Source organism: Chionomys nivalis, chromosome 9 (genome assembly GCF_950005125.1).
Source record: "Chionomys nivalis chromosome 9, mChiNiv1.1, whole genome shotgun sequence".
Classification (NCBI taxonomy): domain Eukaryota; kingdom Metazoa; phylum Chordata; class Mammalia; order Rodentia; family Cricetidae; genus Chionomys; species Chionomys nivalis.
The window spans coordinates 1,749,470-1,770,770 of record NC_080094.1 but is presented as its reverse complement, the minus strand read 5'-3'; the positions used below and the strand labels follow the sequence as shown (position 1 = coordinate 1,770,770).

The 21,301-nt window shown below is 56.3% G+C and overlaps 1 protein-coding gene across 1 annotated transcript in view; it reads right to left on the bottom strand.

Moving 5' to 3' along the window:
- The window catches only part of Lama5 (laminin subunit alpha 5), a 45,504-nt gene that overhangs the window by 9,234 nt on the left and 14,969 nt on the right, over positions 1-21,301 (bottom strand). Inside the window, exons 4-50 of the mRNA XM_057780118.1 lie at positions 20,613-20,731; positions 20,355-20,525; positions 20,109-20,206; positions 17,318-17,433; positions 17,111-17,229; positions 16,937-17,027; positions 16,629-16,763; positions 16,422-16,484; positions 14,372-14,512; positions 14,141-14,278; positions 13,913-14,047; positions 13,690-13,824; positions 13,480-13,617; positions 13,110-13,162; positions 12,781-12,886; positions 12,638-12,690; positions 12,446-12,551; positions 11,968-12,067; positions 11,659-11,815; positions 11,389-11,527; positions 11,048-11,190; positions 10,853-10,959; positions 10,618-10,771; positions 10,187-10,347; positions 10,001-10,109; positions 9,093-9,190; positions 8,813-9,014; positions 8,529-8,655; positions 7,972-8,111; positions 7,441-7,556; positions 7,142-7,353; positions 6,584-6,788; positions 6,275-6,419; positions 5,917-6,057; positions 5,655-5,816; positions 5,373-5,474; positions 5,201-5,284; positions 3,655-3,885; positions 2,621-2,734; positions 2,371-2,498; positions 2,157-2,237; positions 1,845-2,059; positions 1,473-1,573; positions 1,174-1,354; positions 934-1,083; positions 236-387; positions 53-163 (exon numbers count right to left, since the gene is read on the bottom strand). Coding sequence (XP_057636101.1) covers positions 53-163; positions 236-387; positions 934-1,083; positions 1,174-1,354; positions 1,473-1,573; positions 1,845-2,059; positions 2,157-2,237; positions 2,371-2,498; positions 2,621-2,734; positions 3,655-3,885; positions 5,201-5,284; positions 5,373-5,474; positions 5,655-5,816; positions 5,917-6,057; positions 6,275-6,419; positions 6,584-6,788; positions 7,142-7,353; positions 7,441-7,556; positions 7,972-8,111; positions 8,529-8,655; positions 8,813-9,014; positions 9,093-9,190; positions 10,001-10,109; positions 10,187-10,347; positions 10,618-10,771; positions 10,853-10,959; positions 11,048-11,190; positions 11,389-11,527; positions 11,659-11,815; positions 11,968-12,067; positions 12,446-12,551; positions 12,638-12,690; positions 12,781-12,886; positions 13,110-13,162; positions 13,480-13,617; positions 13,690-13,824; positions 13,913-14,047; positions 14,141-14,278; positions 14,372-14,512; positions 16,422-16,484; positions 16,629-16,763; positions 16,937-17,027; positions 17,111-17,229; positions 17,318-17,433; positions 20,109-20,206; positions 20,355-20,525; positions 20,613-20,731 — 6,185 coding nt within the window. The remainder of the gene's footprint in view (positions 1-52; positions 164-235; positions 388-933; positions 1,084-1,173; positions 1,355-1,472; positions 1,574-1,844; positions 2,060-2,156; positions 2,238-2,370; positions 2,499-2,620; positions 2,735-3,654; positions 3,886-5,200; positions 5,285-5,372; positions 5,475-5,654; positions 5,817-5,916; positions 6,058-6,274; positions 6,420-6,583; positions 6,789-7,141; positions 7,354-7,440; positions 7,557-7,971; positions 8,112-8,528; positions 8,656-8,812; positions 9,015-9,092; positions 9,191-10,000; positions 10,110-10,186; positions 10,348-10,617; positions 10,772-10,852; positions 10,960-11,047; positions 11,191-11,388; positions 11,528-11,658; positions 11,816-11,967; positions 12,068-12,445; positions 12,552-12,637; positions 12,691-12,780; positions 12,887-13,109; positions 13,163-13,479; positions 13,618-13,689; positions 13,825-13,912; positions 14,048-14,140; positions 14,279-14,371; positions 14,513-16,421; positions 16,485-16,628; positions 16,764-16,936; positions 17,028-17,110; positions 17,230-17,317; positions 17,434-20,108; positions 20,207-20,354; positions 20,526-20,612; positions 20,732-21,301) is intronic.

The following is a 21,301-nucleotide window of genomic DNA, read 5'->3' as shown; positions in this document are numbered from 1 at the left end:
AGGGTGAGGGCTTCCCAAGGAAAGGGCTGGGGGTGGAGTTCCCGTGTCTTGCCTGACTGCCCAGTTGCTCAACATCCTGCTGAAGGCTTGAACTCTGTTGTTCTAGAGTCTGCAGTTGCTGCGCTGTCTGGTAGCGGGGTCCCAGTGGGCTCCGGAGCTTGCTCTGTTGGGGGTGAGAAGTAAGTACCACGTGGCCAGCTGGAGGAAGCAGGGAAGGCAGGTGGGCAAGAAATACCTGCAGGTCAGCAATGGAGGTATTCAACCTGTGCAGCCTGGCCCAGGCCGCAGAGCTAGCATTGATGCCCTGCAGCTGCTCGCGGATGGCGGGGAGGAGGGCGCCAGCTTTCTCGAGGTCATCCAGAAGCAAGACCACACAGTGGTCACACACTGCGGGCAGAGGGGAGCAGACACTGAGGACACGGCTTAGCCAGGGATTAGAGGACCAACCCAAGAACAGGTTAGTGCCATGAGGTCAGTGTAAGAGGCCACTACCAGGGTTATGGGTCATGGGGTGACGAGTCAGGGCAGGAATTGATCAGGAAAATGGGGTGGGCACGGGGTCAGGTGAGAGGCACAGGAGGCTGGCACAGGAGTCAGCAAGGGCATCTCAGGGACGGGCGAAGACCCTCATCTGGTCAGGAGGAAGCTGCCTTGGGGACTACGGAGCACTCAATTGGAGAAAATCCTGGCAGCGGGGCCTGCTGAAGGGGCAGTGGCCAGTTTCAGAGCGGCACCCCCAATTTAGGAGCAGGAGAGTGGTTACTAGGCATGGACTCGTGATAATCCCTCAGGACATGGAGACGGACAGTTGGGGTCCGTCTGGGGTGCTGAAGTTACTTCAGACAGGGAAGGAACACCAGGTTGTGACAGGCCTGAGCATCCCCTACAAACAAGCATAACAGAAAGAACGGGAAGGACGCGGCGAGGGCGTACCTTCACAGTGTACGCCATGGTCCCCGGGCCCGCCTGGCACAGGCACCTGGTGCTGCTGGCTGCAGGTGTCGCACCGCTCCCCGCTGAGCCCTGGGGGACAGGTGCAGCGGCCCGTGTGTGGGTCACAGTGGCCTTGTGGACACTGGCAGCCTGCGGCAGGAGGGGCAGGTAGATTAGCTGTCTGTAGGGGTCCAAGGACGCCTGCCCCTCCACCCACCCTGGCCACACTCCTGTACTCACGCCTGCAGCCCTTCTCTGGGAGCCCCCAGTAGCCAGGGGCACACTCGCTGCACTGGGGCCCTGTGGTCCCTGGCTGGCAATGGCACTGACCGCTCTGAGGGTGGCACTCAGAGCCCCTGGCGGCTGGTCCACAGGCACAAGGGCGGCAGCCTTGGCACTGCTCAAAGCCGAAGTGTCCTTCCTGTAACACACCCTGCGGTCAAAGGCCTGCCCTGCCCTCGGCACCCCGCGTCCTCTAGACGCCAGGCCTGGCCCCTCCCCGGAGCCTGCCCCATCCTCAGACCTGCTCCCAGCCCTACCGAACAGCGGTCACAGTGTTGTCCAGTCACGCCTGCCTTGCACAGGCAGCGCCCGCTCTGAGGATCGCAGGCTTCTGTCCCGCACGGGGAACAGTCACACCCTGCAGAAAGTGGGGGCTATGGTCACTGCACTGTCCCCCATTCCAGTCCTTCCAAACCTAGACCCTTACTTTCTACAGCTTTTCCCATGATTTGGTCCAGGCCTCTTGGTCCTGTTTGGCCTCTTCCCTGCAGCCTTGCCCTGCAAGGCAAGGATAGGTTCTGGCCATGAAGCTGGCCACCAAGGAGGATCTGACCATGCATGGAAGGAAGCCTGGTCACAGTGGCACATAACCTGTCCTTCACGTGCATCCAAAACCCCATTGTGCTTACGGGTACAGTTGCCGGGCAACAAAGCATTGCCATAGAAGCCAGGGGCACAGCTTTCGCAGCGGGGCCCTGTGGTGTGACGAAGGCAGCCGCGACAAGCACCCGTCAGGGGGTCACAGTCACTGAAGATCATGTTGGGGTCTCCATTGCCACTGCAGTCACAGGGCTGACAGGAGCTGCCCAGCACCAGAGGGTTTCCGAAAAAGCCAGGGGCACAGCTAGGAATGGGTGGCAAAGAGAGGAGGGGCAGTCAGGGTCCGGTGGCCCCACTCAGGGTGCCCTAGGGTCTTGTACGGAGTCATCCCGCCTGATTACCGCTCACAGGAGGTCCCAGCATAGCCTGGCCTGCAGAGGCACTGGGTTCGGCCATTTCGTAAGACGCAGCCATCGGCAAAGCTGCAAGAATGAGACAAAGCAGTCGCTACACAGGGACACCTCTCCATCAGGGGCAGGCGCCCGGCACGGGGGTTCACCCACTGGGCCGACCCCAGATGCTCAGGGGCTGCAGAAGGGACCACAGGCTGCTTACTTGTTGGAGGGCACCGCCAAGGGGCAAGGGCAGCTCACACAGGGCGCCGCAGGGTCGTCGGGATCGGCGCTCACAAAGCCCACCCTGCAGCGCTCACACTGGTCCCCTTCTGTGTTGTGCTGGCAGCTCTGGGGCACAGTGGAAAGTCAGTGCTGAGAGTAGGGACGCATCCCCACCCCACCCACGTCAGCTGGTATCCTGGGTCTGGAACCAAGGTCTTCCTTGGCTGACCAGGCTTGGCAGTACTCACCACACAGGTGCCAGAGCCAGGAAGGCAGCGATCCGAGTGACCATGACACTGACAGGGGACACATCGGCCCAGGAAGAGACCTTTGATGTCCCTGTAATAGCCAGGGGCACATTCCTGGGGGAAGCAGGTAGGACGTTAGCGATTTGGGGGTGCGGGGGGATGTGATGCCAGTCCCAGGGCTAGGCAGACCAGACATGATGTGGGAGTACCCTCTGTGTGTTGCTTGTATTGGTTAATGAATAAAGAAACTGCCTTGGCCTGATAGGGCAGAACTTAGGTAGGCAGAGAAGACAGAACTGAATTCTGGGAGGAAGAAAGCAGAATTGGAGATATGCCATGGATCCACCAGAGACAGACTCTGGGAATTTTACCCAGTAAGCCACTGCTACATGGTGATATACAGATTAATAGAAATGGGTTAAATTAATATGTAAGAGTTAGCCAATAAGAAGTTAGAGCTAACAGGCCAAACAGTGATTTAATTAATACAGCTCCTGTGTGATTATTTCAGGGCTAAGCTAACTGGGCAGCCAAGATGAACAAGCGGCCCACTCCCTCCAACACAGACAGGCAGCTCACAGGTCAGCCCCTGGGGACCTTCATGCACCAGCAGGGGCTGCAGGGGATACCACACCATGGATCACAGGGTCCGGAAGTTCTGCCTGGCTATTGGGGCTCTGGACCTGTGGACACACTGCCAAATGGTAATGGCACGGCTCCAGAATGACTAGGCTGTGTGGCTGGTGACCAGGAATCATGCCAGAGTACCCAGTGTCACAGGCAGAGACACCAGTGAGGGAGGGGTGACAGCTGCTGTGTATGCAGGGGCAGACAGTGATGAATGGTCGGGTCACAGGTGACGATGGATCAGTCGACTCAACAAGCAGGCTTGCAGGGTATGGAGAGTAAGACACGCGTGGGCAGAGATGGGACAGAGCAGAGGGCAGATGCTGGCAGAAGTACGCTCGGGCTCAGGAAGGACCCACGGCGGTGGGCACCTTCATGGCCAAGCAGCCACCCCAACCACTTTTTACCTGGCATGAGTCCCCACGGTAGTTGGCAGGGCACATACACAGCTCCACATTGCTGGCTGGAGGGCCCCTGCCAGCCTCGCTCGCCACCTCCAGCGCCACTCTACGCAGGGAGACGGTGGCGGAGGTCTGGGAGAAGAGGGCACGGATCTGCAGCTGCTCCAGGCCAGCCAGCACCATCATAAGTTCTTCACGGGACACAGGGTTGTGAGTCTCCAGGTGTCGGAAGTTTCCCTGTGGGGCGGAGATACGACCTCAGCTGGGGCAGAGCATGGTAGAGGACAGAGGCACGCGAGGGAACTCCAGCAGACACCCGTGAGGGAAACGACAAAGCTGATTCCAGGGATAGTAAGAATTTATATATGCAGAGAAAATAGTTTTTAGAAGAAAAACACCATAAATGGGTCCTTTCTGACGTCAGAGAGATAAGTATTCTTACAAGACAGACACAAAATCTGAACAAACATGAGAACCTGAGAAACTTGAAGATGTCAAGAATCTACTCAACAAAGGACATTTAAAAAAAAAAAAACTACAGTGATGTGGGCTTCCCCTCTGCATGCTGTGAATACCACTGGTTAATAAAGAAGCTCCTTTGGGCCTATTGCAGCGCAGAATAGGGCAAGGCGGGAATTCCAAGCAGATAGAGGAGGAGAGAGTAGGTGGGGTCAAAGAGAAGACATGTGGCCACAACCGCATGGCGATACACAGATGAATAGAAATGAGTTCATTTAAGATGTAAGAGCTAGCCAATAAGAAGTGTGAGCTAATAGGCCAAGCAGCGTTTTAATGAATACAGTGTTTGTGTGGTTATTTCGGGTCTGGGCAGCCAGGGAACAAAAGAGCAGCCTCAGTCCGACTACAGGGCCAGGAGACAGCTCAGTGAGCAACAACAGGTTGTCTGCCCTCAGCCTGACAAGCACTTGATCCCCAGAACCCGCATGGTGGGAGACAAGAACCAATTCTTTTAAGTTGTCCTCTGATTCCACGTGTATGCTGTAGCATGCATACATGAGTGCGCATGTGCATACACACACATTCTAAGTAAATAAAATGTGACAAACTAAAAAAGATCAAGCTAGCCGGGCGTTGGTGGCGCACGCCTTTAATCCCAGCACTCGGGAGGCAGAGGCAGGCGAATCTCTGTGAGTTCAAGTCCAGCCTGGTCTACAAGAGCTAGTTCCAGGACAGGCTCCAAAACCACAGAGAAACCCTGTCTCGAAAAACCAAAAATAAAAAAAAAAAAAAAAAAAAAAAAAAAAAAAAAAAAAAGATCAAGCTACAAACTGGAAGGCAGCTTTGATGTGTCTAGAGTGAAGCTCTCTAAAAAGTAAGAAAGATCAACAGTCAGGCAGACACAGAGGAGCAGCTCCCAGAGTGGCTCAGAGATCAAGGAGCCCCAGGGCCTCTCAGCTACTATGTTCAGGGGTTTTCAAACCAGAGCTGCCCCACTCAGGGGTAATCAGAATGGAGTCCACTGTCTCCCACCCCTGGGCTATCCTCCATCGTGGGGAACAAAGACTACGGGGCCCTGACCAGTTCTGCTCACCTCTACCAGCTGCAGCTGTCCGCGGTGAATGTGGCCGGGTGAAGGGTGTGCCATCTCCAGGAAGGCGATGCTCATCTGGTTGCCCTGAGAGACAGACACATGGACCAGGGTCAGGGCTGGCACCAGGGCTGGCCCGCTACCCCAGCCGGATGCACCCACCCCACTCAACCACCTGCAGCACCACGTCCGGCCGACTCTCGTAGGGAATGAAGACATCGCCACGCTGGGTTTCGGAATGGAGCTCATAGTGGAGGGTCCCACCATAAGATGACACCTGGAGCCAGCACAGAGGGAACGTCCCCTCTCTCCCAGATCCATTCCCTACAGTGCCCTCCCTCATCCAGGCACCTCTCATGCTCCTTCACAACATAGCTCCAGGGTCCCTGGATCTACCCTTATTGGCACCCACTTTCCCCAGCACCCCAGCAAGTACAGCCCAAAGGCTCCTTCTCACCCTGTCGCCCAGGTAGGATGCCGGGGCCTGCCAGTATAGCTCTGGGAAATTGTCAGCTATGAGGCGCAGGTCTGCGTGCAGCAGTTCCATCTCAGGCCGCAGCTCGTGAGGTACCACCTGCCGATCGCTGCTCAACAGCACCCAGCCATCCATGTCCACAAACTGTGAGCACACACGTGTCACGCAGAGCAGACACTTGGCCTTGCTCTGCATTCCAGGCTCCTCGAGGGGTTCCCATCTCAGTCCCAGGCTAGCATGATACCTCATGTCGGGCATGGTTAGAGCTCCCACAACGCTCTGTCGCCCCAAAACAGAAGCAGCGGGTACAGCCCTTGGGGTTAGCTGGATCCAAGGAGAAGGTCCCCAGGCGACACTGGTCACATCTTGAGCCCTGTACATTCTCCTAAGGTCAGGGGGTCAGGGAACAACAAAGGTCAGTTGGTTGTGTGTCGAGGGCCAGACCATAGATCAGTTTTACACCTTGCCCCCCACCAAGAGCTTCCAGGAAGCCCCACCAACCCAGAAAGGCTGCGAGGGCACTGTCTCCACGGAAGCAGATACAAAAAGGGGGCCTAGGAAGGTGACTTAGGAAAGTGACCTGGACACAAGACCCTGCTCACCTTGCAATGGCACTGGCCTGTGAAGGGGTCACATACACTATCCACGGTGCCCGCCTCATGGCAGTCGCAGGGGTGGCAGCTAGGATAACCATAGAAGCCCGGGGCACAGGTGTCACAGCGACGCCCAGCTACATTGGGTCTGCATCTGCATGTGGATGAAAGCGATGTGAATCTCCCAGAGCCCTGGGTCACCAAGAACCCACAGGATTCAGGTCTCTAGAGCATCTTCTGAGATGCAGAGTGAGTTGTTGGGCACCCTCTCCCCGACCCGAGACACCCCAAGACAGTGGGGGTACTATCTACACTCACTTGCACTGGCCACTGTCCATGTCACAGGTGGGGTCTGTCAGCTCCTGGACGCCCGGCCCTGAGCAGTTACACTCCTCACAGCCAACCAGGGGGTGGCAACCAAAACTCTGTGGCTGACAGACCAGGCAGTCTGGGGGGATGGTGCGCGGAGGACATATGCAATGACCCGTGAGCTCGTCGCACAAGCGGGTACCGCAGTCACAGGCTGTCGGGGTGGATAACATTGTTGACCCCTTTGGCCCCGCTCAGGCCCCAGGCACAGCCCACAAGAGTGTGGCAAGGATACCCTAGTTCCACCCCTTCCTCATAGCTCTCTGCACCTCACACAGCTCCTTTGCCGTGAACTATCAATGAGCCACTGTCGGAGCTACTGGCCACCTGCTGCTTCCTAGGACCTTTTAGGAGAGGTGCACAGGCAGGAAGTGACCTGGCCAGTCTGCTAGGCTCCAGAAAGCTTCCTTGATCACCATGCCCCCGGATCCTGGTGCACCCCCATTCCCCAGGAAGTCCTAGGGGTTCAGTACACTTAGCTCGATGCTCTGAGCACTGGTTACTCACGTCTGCAGAAGGGGAAGCCCCAGTAGCCGGTGGCACAGCGGGAGCAGTCACGGCCAATGACGTGGCCCCGGCAGGGACACTGGCCCCCGAAGGGTTCACATGTGGGGCTTGTGGCACCCACCTCGTGACAACCACAGGGTAGGGCCCCATTGTTGTAGAAGAGAGACAGGGAGGTGGCAGCATTCCGGCAGAACAGAGATGAGCTGCTGGGGCTACATTGAGAGGCAGTGGTAAGGTGAGGCTGGCTCCTGGCCTAACCCCTGCGCCCCAGACCCCCATTCTGCCCTCCCCCAGCCCACCTGATGTGGTAGCCATGGGTGGCACAGTGGCTGATGAAGTCATAGGATTTGTCTAGGGGCTCCTCATGGAGGTAACCAGAGCTGTAAGCGTCCTCAGGGATGACGAGGATGTAGTCCTAAGAAACGATACCTAAGCACCTTCACGAGGGTCTATCAAAAGGGCCTGGCTGGGGGGATGGGGACAGAGCCAGAGGCAGGAACAGGACAGTCTCCTCAAACTGGCTATGGCCAGGGTATGGCAGTTCTATGCAGGTACTTGGACTACTCAGGAAGGAAGTGCAACACAGACTGGGGAAATGAAGAGCCAGTAGGCCAAGCCTCTGGCGTGGCTCATGTCCTCTCTTCCTCTGGGAAGGTCCCCCCACCAGGTGGGCTTAGTGGTTTAGCTCTCGGGGACCCTCTAGAGCCTCCCATGGCACTTGATGGGAGACACCTGGCAAACAGGTGACATGCTCCAGCTGACACCCTCAGATACGTGACAGGCATGAAGGGAAGACCCTCTGCAAGTCAGACGGCAGCCCGAAATCTCACCAGCCAGAGCCACCGTCCTTCTGGCACACGCACGGTCACGGTGAGTTCGTTGTCTGTAACATCCAGCATAGTTTGGCCCTCACACAACACTAGGGTACGGCAGCCGTAACCATGTGGGCAAAAGCTGGCGTTGGTGTGGCCTGGCGGGGGGGGTCAAAAGTGAAAGTCAGGCTCCAATACCGACCACTCTACCTGCATGGCTGCCCTATCCTGGGTGTAGGGCACAGTTGGAGAGATGAGGGGACACAGACAGGGCTGTAGGTGAAGAGCCTACAGGCGGCCTTTGAGACCAGGCCTCATCCTTTGTGAATTAGCGGTAGCCATACATGACCGCCCCGAGTACAAGCAACCAGGTCCTCCAGGCACCTTATAAACCAACACTCGTTTCACCATTTGTGACAGAAACGGAGAGCCCTAATGCAGGGAACAGGTGCTGGGATAAGACTTCTGAGAACGGAGGTAGAGGAGGTGGGGCTGCCACTCACTCAGGGCACTTAGCGGAAAACTGACACCGGTCAGTCTGCTCCCCTGCCAGTGTGGCGCACTCAGCCACTCACCCTGCCAGACGCGACCGCCATTGATGAGAACCTCCACGGGGAAGGTGGGGTGGACCGGCTGGTAGCTGTGCAGCAGGAAGGCATAGCGGCCCAGGGTGGGCACTTGCGTGGTAAAGATGACGGTGCCCTGTAGGAAGAGTCTCCAGTGAGTGACTGGAGCGGGTACTATCTGGTCCTCCTGTTGTCTGGAGCGTCGGCCAAGGCTGGTGGAGGACAGGGACCCGGAGCCCTGCCCCACGGCACGCCTATCCCTGGAGAGTCTTCCGTCTAGCCTGAGCCCTCACCTGTGGGTGGCGCAGCAGGGTGGGCTCTGCGTTAGGGTCCACGACAGTTGGGGGCCGAGGCTGTGGTCCAGCTGGGGGTGCGCCTGGCGTGAGCTCCTGAGACTGGGTCAGAGGGAGGTCGGGAGGCAGCGGCAAGACCTGACAGTCCTTAAGGATGATGGGCTGCGGTGGCTTCGGGAAGCGGGAGGGCAGACAGGCAGCGCTGGAGAGTACCAGGAGTGAGCACACTGATGGCCGATGGGTCCCTGCTGTCTGCCCAAACCAATCCCAACACCACTACCTGCCAGGGTTGAAGGTGCCATGGCTGCTCACACAGAAGACTCGGGGCTCCACAAATTCTGTGCTGAACTCATCCACAGGAACCAAAGTGACACTGTGCTGTAGGCAGAAGAATGATTTGTGGCTGCGCTCTGGACAGTTGAGGACAGGAGGCACAGTGGGCAGAGAGGGCTGGTCACATAGTTTAGACCCCTGAGGTCCACTGAGCCTAGATTAAATCACTCCTGCCTTCAGCCTAGAGCCCAGGGCTGTGGGATAAGGCTCTTGTAAACTGTAAAGATTTGTCACTTGTATTGGTTTAATAAAATGCTGACTGGTCAGTAGTCAGGCAGGAAGTATAGGCAGGGCAACCAGACTAGGAGAATTCTGGGAAGAGGAAAGGCAGTGAGACACTGTCATCATCCAGACGCAGAGGAAGCAAAATGAGAATGCCTCACTGAGAAAAGGTCCGAAGCCACATGGCTAAACATAGACAAGAATTAAGAGTTAATTTAAGTTGTAAGAGCTAGTTAATAATAAGCCCGAGCTAATAGGTCAAACAGTTTGTGTGTTTCTTTGGGACTAAACGGCTGTGGGGCCAGGCAGGACAGAAACTTCCATCTATAGCCCAGACTTGGATGCAGAACTGGTAACAGTTTCTAGTCCCTAACCGTCATGGTACCCTACCCCATTGATCTACTCTTTCTCCATCCACCCATCTCTATCCTGGGCTCTCGCAGGCTAGAGGCCAAAAACAGGTCCAGATCTTCACAAGCCCCTTCACGAGCAAATAGCTGTAAGCAGGGCCAAACTACAGCGTGCAGCGCCACACCACGGGCTCCCGGGACCCAGAGGCTCTGTTCTCTAATACAGATATTTAAAGCATGCTGTAAGAAGCTGCTCTGGGGGCGAGGGCTCAAGGGGCTTTACCAGGAAGAAGTGCGCCTGCTCAGCCGTCAGACGAATGCTGGCCTCAGAGTCCACGTGGAAGGTGGCCAGGTGATGCTGGGTATCCCGGGCTGGACCCCGACACAGGGAGCTGAGGAGAGGGATACAATGTAAGTGGGAAGCCCTGGGTAGAGTCCTCCCATCAACCTTGTCCTGCTCTAAGTTTACCTGTACAGACAGGGATGGAGACTGAGCATCCCGTGCTGGGGGGCTCTCTGAGGAGTGTGCACAGCCACACCCACCTCCTGGTGTGAACCTTCACTGATATATTCCACCACCAGAGCATATCGGCCTGGCCGAGGCACTGTCATCTCAAGCTGGATGTCCACCTGGAGGAGGGCAGGGTGACCAGAGGCCCACAGTCCTCATCCTCCCCACAGCTGCTGATAGCTGTCCTGGTGCCCGGGGCATCTCCAAACAGAACCATAGAGGGAGCAGAAGAGCTAAGGGAGTCATCTTCCCACCAAGTGTCCCACGGGCCATGCATGCCAGCTCCATCATCTTAAACCTTGCCTTGCACCCACGCGGCCACTGAGACAGCCCCTCCTCCAGACCAAGGCCCACGACACCCACCCCTCCACAGACCCTCAGATACCCACATCACTGCCAACACAGGTCGCCAGGGGTGGGTGTGAAGGGCTAAGCTGCTCTGTGGGGCAGGGTCGTGGCAGGCTGTTGTCATAGCGACACAGAGCCTCGGTGCCAGCTGCTGAAGGGAAGCCATCCAGGGGTAGGTGGGCATAGAGGAGACAGCTGGGGATAGAGATGGAGGTCAGCAGAGGTCAGCACAGGTCCACCCTGGGTCCAGCCCCAACCCATCCTGTGGGACCCTACTTCTCTGTGGAGTGCAGGGCCGAGGGCCGGTAGGTACAGGCCTCGGTTACTCGATGCTGGAGGAGAGCGGCCTCGTAGTAGGTGCTTGGCAGTAGGACCACATAGTCCTGGGAGAGATGAGAGGTGAGTGCTAAGGGCCTGGGGCCCAGGTCCTGCCCTCACCCTGCCCCGACCCTGCTGTGGCCCCGGCCTCACCAAGAGTACACCTTCAGCCTCCACCAGCAAGGTCCAGATGCCAGGGTTCAGCACAAAGGGTTCTCCAAAGCCCCTCTGGGGCACAGTGACAAAGGCAGGTTCTGTGCTGGGTGGGAAGGTCACTGGCTGGCTCTGCTCTGTGCCTGAGGTGGGGAGGGTAAGACCACAGGGTTCAGCCCTCAGGCCGTCCCCTGACTCCCCTGGTTGTACTTCCCCCATGAAATGCACACCTCCCACAGGGTGGAGGGCCAGGATGAAAAGGCCACAGTTTGGGTACACCACCTGCTTGACTGGAGAGTGGAGTATGGGGTGGAAAAGGGATGGGCGAGGACTCCACTCACAGTTCACACAGCTGGAAAGCCTGCCCTCTTCACGCACTGAAACCCGCCCGTTCACACTCGTGGGTCCACGGTTGACGTATCGGAAGACCAGCCGAAAGAGGTCAGGGGAGGTCACGTTCAGCCTGGCCACAATCTTGGGCTGCGGTGGGTTTGAGACAACAGGGTCACTTCTCTGGCCATCGCTGACCTGGCTCCCGTGATTCTCCCTGTCAGGAGACCCATCTGGTTCTGTTTCTGTACCGAGCCCTGGGAAAGGGCAGCAGGACCCACCTGGATAGGCGTCATGTGTGCGTAGCCTCTCCAGCTGAAGTTCTCGAACTCCAGAGGGTTGAAGCCAAAGCGCACAGCATGGCCTTCAGGAGTGGCCGCCTCCTCCAATTCCAGACGCATGTGGTGCAGGTCCGGCAAGTAGTGGTCCTTCGCTGGCCTGCCACGGCACAGATGTCTGGGTGGAACAGGCACTAGCCCTATACAGCCAGATCTCCAAGGGGTAGCTGTGTACCCTGTGGGGTCCTGAATGTTTGGGACACCGTACACGCTGCCTCCCCAGCCCAGGCCCAGCTGGCAGAAGATACTTACTCGCTGCAGGTGGGGCCCTGGGTGTTAGGGCGGCACCTGCAGGCACCTGTCCTTGGTTCACAGCCCTGGCCTAGGGCACCACCAACATCACACCGGCAGCCTGTGTTGAGAAAGAGCAGGGTCAGAGGCTGCCTAGACCCTTGACAGCCTTAGGGGTCCCTCTCACAACCGTCCAGGTTAGGACTCACAGGCAGGTCTCTACACAATCTCAATAGAGAAACTAACATCAACCCTTAGAGTCTGCTTGGGGGCTGGGGCAAGGGAACTGGGATGGATTAGTGATGTCTGCTAAGAGCACAGCATGGAGCAAAAGGCCACAGGTCAGGACAGAGCTGCGACCAGGAAGCCAGTTGAACAAATGCTGTTGCCAGAGTGGGACCCCTACCGCCTGACCCACTTGTACCTCCCTGGGCTTCAGTCTTCCACCATGCATGATACAGCACACGCAATGTCAGGGGACTGGCGCGTGAGCACTTACTACGGCAGCCGAAGTAGTCAGCACGATCCAGGCCGAAGAAGCCATCCTTGCAGGCTGCACAGGTCTGGCCACACACATGAGCCTTACAGAAACACTGCCCGTTGCCCTGGGGAGGAACAGGCAGTGAGACTTGGCGGGGCAGAGTCCTGATGGACTAGACCCACAGACCCCAATACCCTGACACCGACTCACCGACTGGCACTCGGTAACTCCACCCAGCGTGCCTCGTGGGTCACAGCTACAGCCTGGGGAGGGCAGAGCAGGAGTGAGAGCCCTGGGGGACAGGAAGATCTCGATCTACCCTTCAAACCCTTAACCATCTAGGGCAGACTCACGCATGCAGCCTTCAGGGTTGCTGGGGCTCAGGCCCCAGTACCCAGGTTTACAACGATCGCAGCTTGGACCCTCCACGTGAGCCCGACACGTACAAGGAGCCTGTGCCTGAAGAGAATAAAATTGTGGGACACAGAGGAGGTCAAGGGACAAAGCCCTTACCTGCCCTTGCCCCAGGCTTGGCAGCCACCAGGATGGGAATAAAGGACCGGAGAAGGGGTAATCCTCCCTTGAGGTTGCCACGGACAACAAGCAATCAGCAGAATGCCAGGGTCTCTCTGGGCTTTAGACCCTTAGCCTAATCCTGCACCAAGGGCAATCCTCTGCTCACCTCAGGAAGGGCGGGATTGGCAGGGGCCAGACCAGCAGGATGACAAGAGCCAGCTAGGGAGAGATAACCAAGTTCTGATCACTCCTCAGTGACTGACCAAGGTCAAGAGCTTCCCAGCCACATGAACAATCACGTACACACAAACGAACACATGTAACACGCACACAGAGCAATCACATGAATAACTAGCTGCACGAATGTTTGCAAAGCATGGGCACATACATAGCATACGGAAACGTCACAGATAAACACATGAACAACCTTAACGACAGCACATGTACAGTGCCTGTGTACACACAAGGGGACCCCCAGGAACAGCGCGTAGATCACGCAAACGGGGCTGCCCTCTGCTGCACCACCCCCAGCTCACCTTCGCAGTAGGGGAAGTTATAGGCACCTGGCACACACACATCACAACGCAGTCCGGTCACGCGGGGGCGGCAGCTACACTGCCCCGTGGTAGGCTCACAAGTCGCATGTAAGGAACCGTCGGTGGAGCAGTGGCAGGCTGTGGGGTGAAGTCAGTGGGTACAAGGTAGGGCTGAGAACTGCTCACCTCCCCTTCTCCCAAGAAACTTACGGATGCAGTTGGGGAAGCCGTGGAAACCTGGGCTGCACTCCTGGCAAGTGGTGCCTGTGTAGCCAGGACGGCAGCGGCATGAACCACCCACTCCACAGTGTTGGTCCAGGGACCCCCGAGGATCACAGGCGCAAGCTATGGGCCACAGGGGAAGGGTAGGGGGGTCAGACGCTGATCCTGTGGGAATGGCCTGACCCCCTTCTTGCTCTAATTCTCTGCTTACCACGACACTCAGGGTAACCATGATAGCCTGGGAGGCAGCGGTCACAGTGAGGGCCATCAAACCCAGGTCGGCACTGGCAGCGGCCGGCTTCATCACAGCCTTCAGGCAGGGTCCCCGCAGGGCTGCAGCCACACACTACAGGGTGGGATGCGTTACTGGGCACCCTGACAGAAGCAGGTTGTCACTCTGGCACCCCAACCACCGCCCACACAGAGGAACATCACTCACACTGACAGAGAGGGAAGTGGAAATAGCCAACGGCACAGCGGTCACATCCGTCCCCCTCAAAGCCTGTGCGGCATACGCACTGGCCCGACTCTGGGTCACAGAGGCCATTGGCTACCCCAGGACTGGAACACTGGCAGGCTGCAAAGAGAGGACCAGCTGATCAGTCAATGCTAAGTTGGTGCAGGGCACCTCAGGAGGGGATAAGGAGGGTAAGGAGGGGGCTGCACACACCTTGGCAGCTAGGGCCATAGAACCCAGGTGCACAGCGCTCACAGTGGGTGCCCTGGAAGTTGGGTTTGCACACACAGCGTCCCAAGCGCGGGTCCTTCCGGCAGGCATTGCCCTGGGTCCCTGCGGCGTTGCAGTCGCAGTCTAGGAGGGAGGTGGGAGCAGGAAGTTTAGACACGGACAGAACAGAACCCTGCCACCTGGAAAAACAGTTTCTCCGCAAAGTCATTCTCACACATTTATATAGCGCAGGTTAGAATCTAAAAAAAATAAAATCCCCAGAGCCGGTTCTTTAGGAAAACAAAGATGAACTGAAAAATAAAACATCTGGCTGGATGTGGTGACATCGCCTTTAGTCCCAGCACTCAGGAGGCAGAGGCAGGTGGATGTCTGTGAGTTCGAGGCCAGCCTGGTCTACAGAGCGAGTTCCAGTACAGCCAGGGCTACACAAAGAAACCCTGTTTCAAAAAAAAAAAGAATATAGACGGCAAACTCTCAAAAACACTAGAGCTAGCCTGACAGTCACACACTTTGCTCCTCCAGCTAACGAAAGTCCAGAAAGGAAACGTTAAACAGCAAAGAAGAGATGAGAAGGAGAGGACAGCAGAGGCCCAGCCTGGCAGCAGCAAGGGCAGTGAGAAGGTCAGGTGACGGTCTCTTCCCTAGAGAGCACCAAAGGTGCCAGTGGAATTGCAAGGAAATCCCAGGAGAGAAAGTTTGCAGGGCCAGAAGGTGGATGGAGGAAAAGTCACAAGGAAAAACCAAGGAAATGCAGTTCCAAGTCCCGGAATATCACACAGACAAGCAAGACCCACCCTACTGCAAAACAGCATCCACTTCCACCCTGCCCTAGGAGGATACAATCCTGCCAATGGGACAAAAAACATCATCTAAAAGATGCACCCCAGGCGGGTGTGCAGGCACATGTCTTTACACCCAACACTTGGGAGCTAGAGGCAGGTGGATCTGAGTCTGGAGGCAGCCTGGTCTATAGAGCAAGTTCCAGGACAACCAGAACTACACAGAGAAACCCTATCTCAAAACACACCACCACCACCACCAAACCCAGACACACTGAGAAGGGGACGCCTGTCTCTGCACTAGGAGAGAGGCCGAGGCTACAACTACGCAGGTCGGCAATGGTCCAGCCAGCAGCTGTGCACACAGCCAGCGCACCAGTATGCTGTCATGTGTTAGGAAACCGACTTGGCACCTGGGCAAAAGGCCACAAAATATGGAACTTTGGTAAGCCAGAGAGAGCCTGCTGACTTCTAGGAAGGCACCCTGTGGAGACAAGACCATGAGAAGTCACTGCTGTCTGGATGTCTGTCGTAGCATCTTTTTGGAAGGAGGGCAGGGCAGCTGGTTAATTCAATGCTCCATCTGTCCGTATAACGGGCTGTGAAGGGACATGTTTATGGGATGGTCGTGGGAGAAGACACAATCCCTAAACAGCGTGCATGGTTTACTACAGTGTTTATAAGAAAGAGTGCACACAGACACAGAGTTCAGGGTGCACGAGGACGGTTATTTGCCTTTCGTGTTTGCTGAGGTGCTGACGATGGAACCCAGGGCTGTGTGAAAGCCAGGCGAGCACTGCACCACGGAACTACAGGGCTGCTCCCAAGCACTCAGCTTCTACAAGGGTTTCCAATGAGGCTGTGCATTATTTTAAATAAAGAAAGAAATAAAATAAAAATTCGGGGCTGAAGAGATGGTTCAGCAGTCAGGAGTACTGGCTGCTCTTGCAGAGGGCTAAAATTCAGGTCCCAGCACCCACATGGTGGCTCAGAGCTATAACTTAGGATCAGGAAGCCCAACACCTTCCTTTCTGCCTCCATGGGCACCAGACACACACACAATGCATAGACACACACATAAAACACACATACACATGAAGTAAAAATTAATTTTAAAATTGAATAGACTAAATGACGAAGATTAAAACCCGCCCTTTGCATACACTTCTTCCTGTAGGTCGTGGTGACCTCAGGGTGCGTAGGCTCTGGCGACCGACAGGGTATGTAGGTCGTGGTGACCTCAGCGTACTTACTCACTATCTGTCCAGCAGGCGATACTTGTTCTCTGGTGTCATTGGGGGGGAACGAGGACACAGCTGAGGGGTAAACATTGCGCACATGTCAACTAGGGCTGCTGGGCAGGCTCTCTGGACTGCAGACTAGCCCAGGGCTCCACCCTTCCTCAGCCTCAGCCCTGGCCTTCCCGTTAACCCCCACCCGAGCTCCCAGCTGGTCCTCACGGTAGCAGTGTGGAAAATCAGTGTAGCCCTCGGCACAGGCAGCACAGTGCTCTCCCGTGAAGTTGGGTCTGCAGTAACAGCGGCCTGTTAAATCTTCACACGTCCCATCGGTGAAGTCCGACTCACAGTCACAGCCTGAGAAACAGTCAGAGATAAAGTCATGGAAACGATGGGAGTTAAGACCTCACCTCCTGGGGCGGGGAGGTCTGGGAGATACAGCAGCTAGGACGCTGGGACTTCCCAACCTCCTCTCCCAGCCAGACCATAAAACTCCAGCCTCCGTGGCCCAGGAACACAGCTCTACTCACGGCGACAGACATGGGGTGAGTCCAGTGGCTGGTCAGGGGCACGGTAGAAGCCAGGCAAGCAGCGCTCACAGTTGATGCCCGTGGTGTGGTGCTGGGGACACGGAGCTTGCTAAGTACCCACATGTTCCCATCACACAGGCCCACCTACACCCGGCCAGCCCTTGCCTAGCCTACCTGGCAATCGAGGCAGACGCCCCCACCTTGGTACACATTGTCCTGGTTCTGGCTGGCATTACGCCGGTCCACCTCAGGGTCGTAGTAACAGTCGTGGGCATGACCATGGCAGTTGCAGGCTGTAGGGTCGGGGCCAGTGGTTAGCATGCCCTCCGTGTCTCTGGGACCCCTGGGTGCTGGCAGTGCACACATATACAGTATACTCACACTGGCACTCATTGGCGCTATCGGTGGTAGCAGGCTTCCACGGCTGCTGGTTGAAGCCTGGACAGCATCGGTCACAAGAGCCTCCACATGTATTGTGTTGGCAGGCACACTGCAGCCTGCGAAGGGACATGGAGGAGTTAGGACCCACCCGAGAGACAGAGGGCTGAAGACGAGGTGGGTGGTAAGTGCTTGGGCGTTGCTGGCCTGCTGTGTGGGCACAGGGCTCGCCTCTCCTCAGTCCCCAGCTGTCACGCAGAAAGCGCTGGTCCAGACACCCTACTCCTACCCCAGTGGCTGTGCACATGGCCTGAGCCTCAGAGAATGGGAACAAGAAAGAAAAAGAGATGGGGGAAGGGAGAGCAGCAAAAGAGGAGAAGGGATCTCTGTGGAGCCCTAGGTGGAAGGCTGAAGAGAGAAGGGTGTGTGTTGAAGGTGGGCAGGGCCTATGAGCTCAGCAAGGTGGAACCCTGGCCCTACCAACCCTGCCTGGCCCCCAAAACTCTGATTCAGTTCTAAGGGAGGGACACATTGGTTCCCCACTGAGACCCAGATCTCACTCAGCCTGTGAAATTCTCGTGTCAGTCAGACACCCCCATATATCTAGGGCATCTCTCTAGGGGCAAGTGGCCAAGAACTGCTTCCTCTCTCCAAAGGCTGGAGGCCTGCCTGCTGTCCCAGTGGGCAGGGGAACAGCTGGTTAGGGATGAAGACAAGCCTGGAGCATATGTTCTGTATAAACCAACACCTCCGTGTATTCTACCAGCGTGTGGCAGGGTCACAGCCAGCCCACTCAAAGGGGCAGCGTGTGCACTTCCTGAGCAAAACCTAGAAGCCTCTGTGTGCCCCATCCTCCAAGATCTACTCCCATTGATACCCAACAGGGGGCCCGTGGCCTTGGGAGTCAACCCTGCTGCCCTTCCCATCCCAAAGGCTTCTGGAAAAGCCTCAGCTCCAGTGGAGAGGGGAGGAATGAAGTACCTGTCAGTACAGATAAACAGCAACTACCTAACCTCGCCCAGCAGAGGGAAACCCACAGCGGGTGTCTCACTTCTGAAATCCGCACTCGAGGCTAGTAAGAGAAGTAGGTATTATGTGGAGTAAGGCTGGGGGTTCCTCCACAGCCACAGAGGCCCTGAGGAAGCCTGACAAAGGGACAACAAAGTGGGGGCGGCAGATGCCACGCACGGCAGATTTGGGCCCGAGACTCCACTCAGTGAGGCAATCCGGTAAATGCTGCAAAAAGACTGCTTCAGACAACCACAAACAAAGGATTCTAAAAATAGGCAGATGTGAAAAATGACTAGTTAGAACTTCCAGAATTGAAAAAATGCAAATATGAAATTTAAAAAAACCCAAGCCAAGAGCCAAGACCGGGGCTGGAGAGATGGCTCTGTGGTTAAGAGCACTGGCTGCTCTTCCAAGGCTGGGGTTTGATTCCTAGTATCCACACTATGACTCACAACCACCTGTAACTCCAGTTCCAGGGGTCTGACACCTGTTTCTGGCTTCCTCAAATATAAGGCACACATGTAGTGCGCGTACATACATGTGGGCAAAACATCCACATGTAGAAAATGTTTTAAAAGAGAAAATAAAGGTTCTTAATGGACTAGGTAAACAACAAACAGATATAGCCAATGGGAGATTCTCCAAGAGCAAGGTGGACCTGAGTGAGGAACACAGCCAACGGGAGACTCCGAGAGCAAGGAGGAACAGGGGAAGCTGCTGAGAAGAACAGTAGGGAGCGGAAGCTGTTCTCAGGCAGGAGCTGTATGTTTCTTCCATACTCATCTAGTGAGAGCATAGACAAGGGCCAGGAGGGCCATGACCAACCAATCAGCAAAAATACATGCATTCTTAGATCTCAGAACCAGAGAGCAGAAGTCCAAGAAACAGCCCCACCCCCACCTTCCACACTTCCAGCTGGACCCACAGCGCATCCAGGCACAGAGGTCATGAAGAAGGGTAACAGCCCAAGGGACCCTAGAACCTAGAGAACCTAGTGCTGTCCCAGGTAAAGAACTCACCCACAGGTCGAAAGGCAGTTATCATACAAGAAGCAAAGTTAGCTATATGCTGGTTAAGCAGCCATCTTCTCTCTGGGGGTGGGGAGTTTCGAGTAGGGTTCCTCTGTGTAACCCTGGCTGTGCTAGAACTCGCTCTCTAGACCAGGCTGGCCTTGAACTCAGAGCTCCGTCTACCTCTGCCTCCCAAGTTCTGGGATTAAAGGCCCAGCTAAGCAAACATCTTCTAAAGATGATTGACGGTCATCCACTAAGTGGCTGAGACGTGTGCTCCAGAAAAAAAGAAACAGAGTTCTGGGGAAGCAAGAGGTCATGAGAGCAAGGATCTGGGAACGAGAGGGTGAACCAGACACTAGAGAAAGAATGAACGTCCCCAGTGGGAATAACGGGGGGAGGTGCCAGGGTATCTCTCTACAGCTGGATTCGACTGAGCCAGGCAAACCAGTAAAGGTCAGGGTGAGTCTTTGTGCACTGGGGGGCTGGTTTGGGATGCCTAGACAAACGGTACACATCCATCTAGGGCCAGAGGTGCACGGCGAGGGATCATGCCCATCCCAAAGGCCCTGGGTCTAGAACCCCACACCTCTGTGGAATTCAGGGCAAATAGCCACCCAAGACCAGGACACCTCGAGAGGGTCACACAGTACTGCCTCTTCTGATGGGAAAATGGAGACCCAGGGTAGCAGCCAGTGCAGGTGCCATTGGGAAGCCAGAGCTGTGACAGGCAGGGAGGCAGATGAGGTTAGACAGAGAACCAAAGGTCTCACCTGAAAGGATCCGAGGGGTCCTTAGCGTCACAGACATCCGCGTGGCCGTGACAGACACAGCGGCCGCCGATGCTGATGTCTTTGATGCTGTAATAGTACTGCAGTGGAGGCCATGAGTGTCAGACATCACCCAGACAGGGCCTTGCCACGGGCATGCCACCCCCACCAACCCCCTCTCCAGAGCCTCCACGAGAAACCAGATCTGCCACCCCTTCCTCCAGTGCTCAACCCCACCCCCAGGCTCACCCTCCGGGTAACAGTGGGGTCCCGCAGCGCCTTGCCCATAAGGTGACCCAGGAGTGTGTTGGTTCGCAGAAACCGCAGGCGGATGTTGGTGGCCTTGGTGAAGTCTCGAAGTAGAGGTGAATAAGAGAAGTTCATGGCCCCGGGGCGCCCGTTCACCAAGGATACTACAATCTGCAGAGGGCACGGCAGGGGCAGGTGAGGTCAAGTGTGGTCTCGGGGACCCACCACGCCCAGACAGGCATGGCTGGGCACCCTCACCTCGCCATTCTCCAGAGGCACTATTCGCGAGTACTCTGTGGTACAGATGACGTCGTCATCCTGTGTGATGCGCTCTAGGGTCCGAGGTCCAAATCTCTCCAAACAATCCCTCTTGGAGGCTACGGGAAACAGATGAGAAGGTGAGGCCACCAGAAATACACCCACCCTGGGTCCCAACCTAGTACCCCACATTCTCTGAAACATGTCTGCTGTCCATGGTCTACTGGCCGGCAGGGACTACTGAAGAGAGTCCTTGCCCCAGGCAGCCAGGCCAGGCTGGGCAGCAGAGCCTTCTATACCCCACTGCCCAGGCCTCTCCCTGGGTCATGCCAGAGAACAAACACTCCTTAACCTCTTCCCAGGCTGTCTTTGACTACCTCTCTCCCACTCTCAGCCAGGGAGTTTTGGGGGAACGTGCCACCAAACAGGCCTCATCAGAGCATCCCACCCTGCCAACATGATTGGTCAGGGTGGCAAGTGGCCAGGCCAGTCAGTGACTCCAGCTCTTTCCTGCCACAGGCTGTAAAGCTGGCAGGAACTAGGCCCACAGCTGCCACGGCTGTCTATTACCATGGGAGCTGCCCGAGCTGAAGTCGATCTAGAGGGCGAAAACACAGCCCGACGATTCCTGGTACCACCAGTGTGACACCAGCTATGTCCAATGCCAAGAAGGAAGTCAATAAACAAGC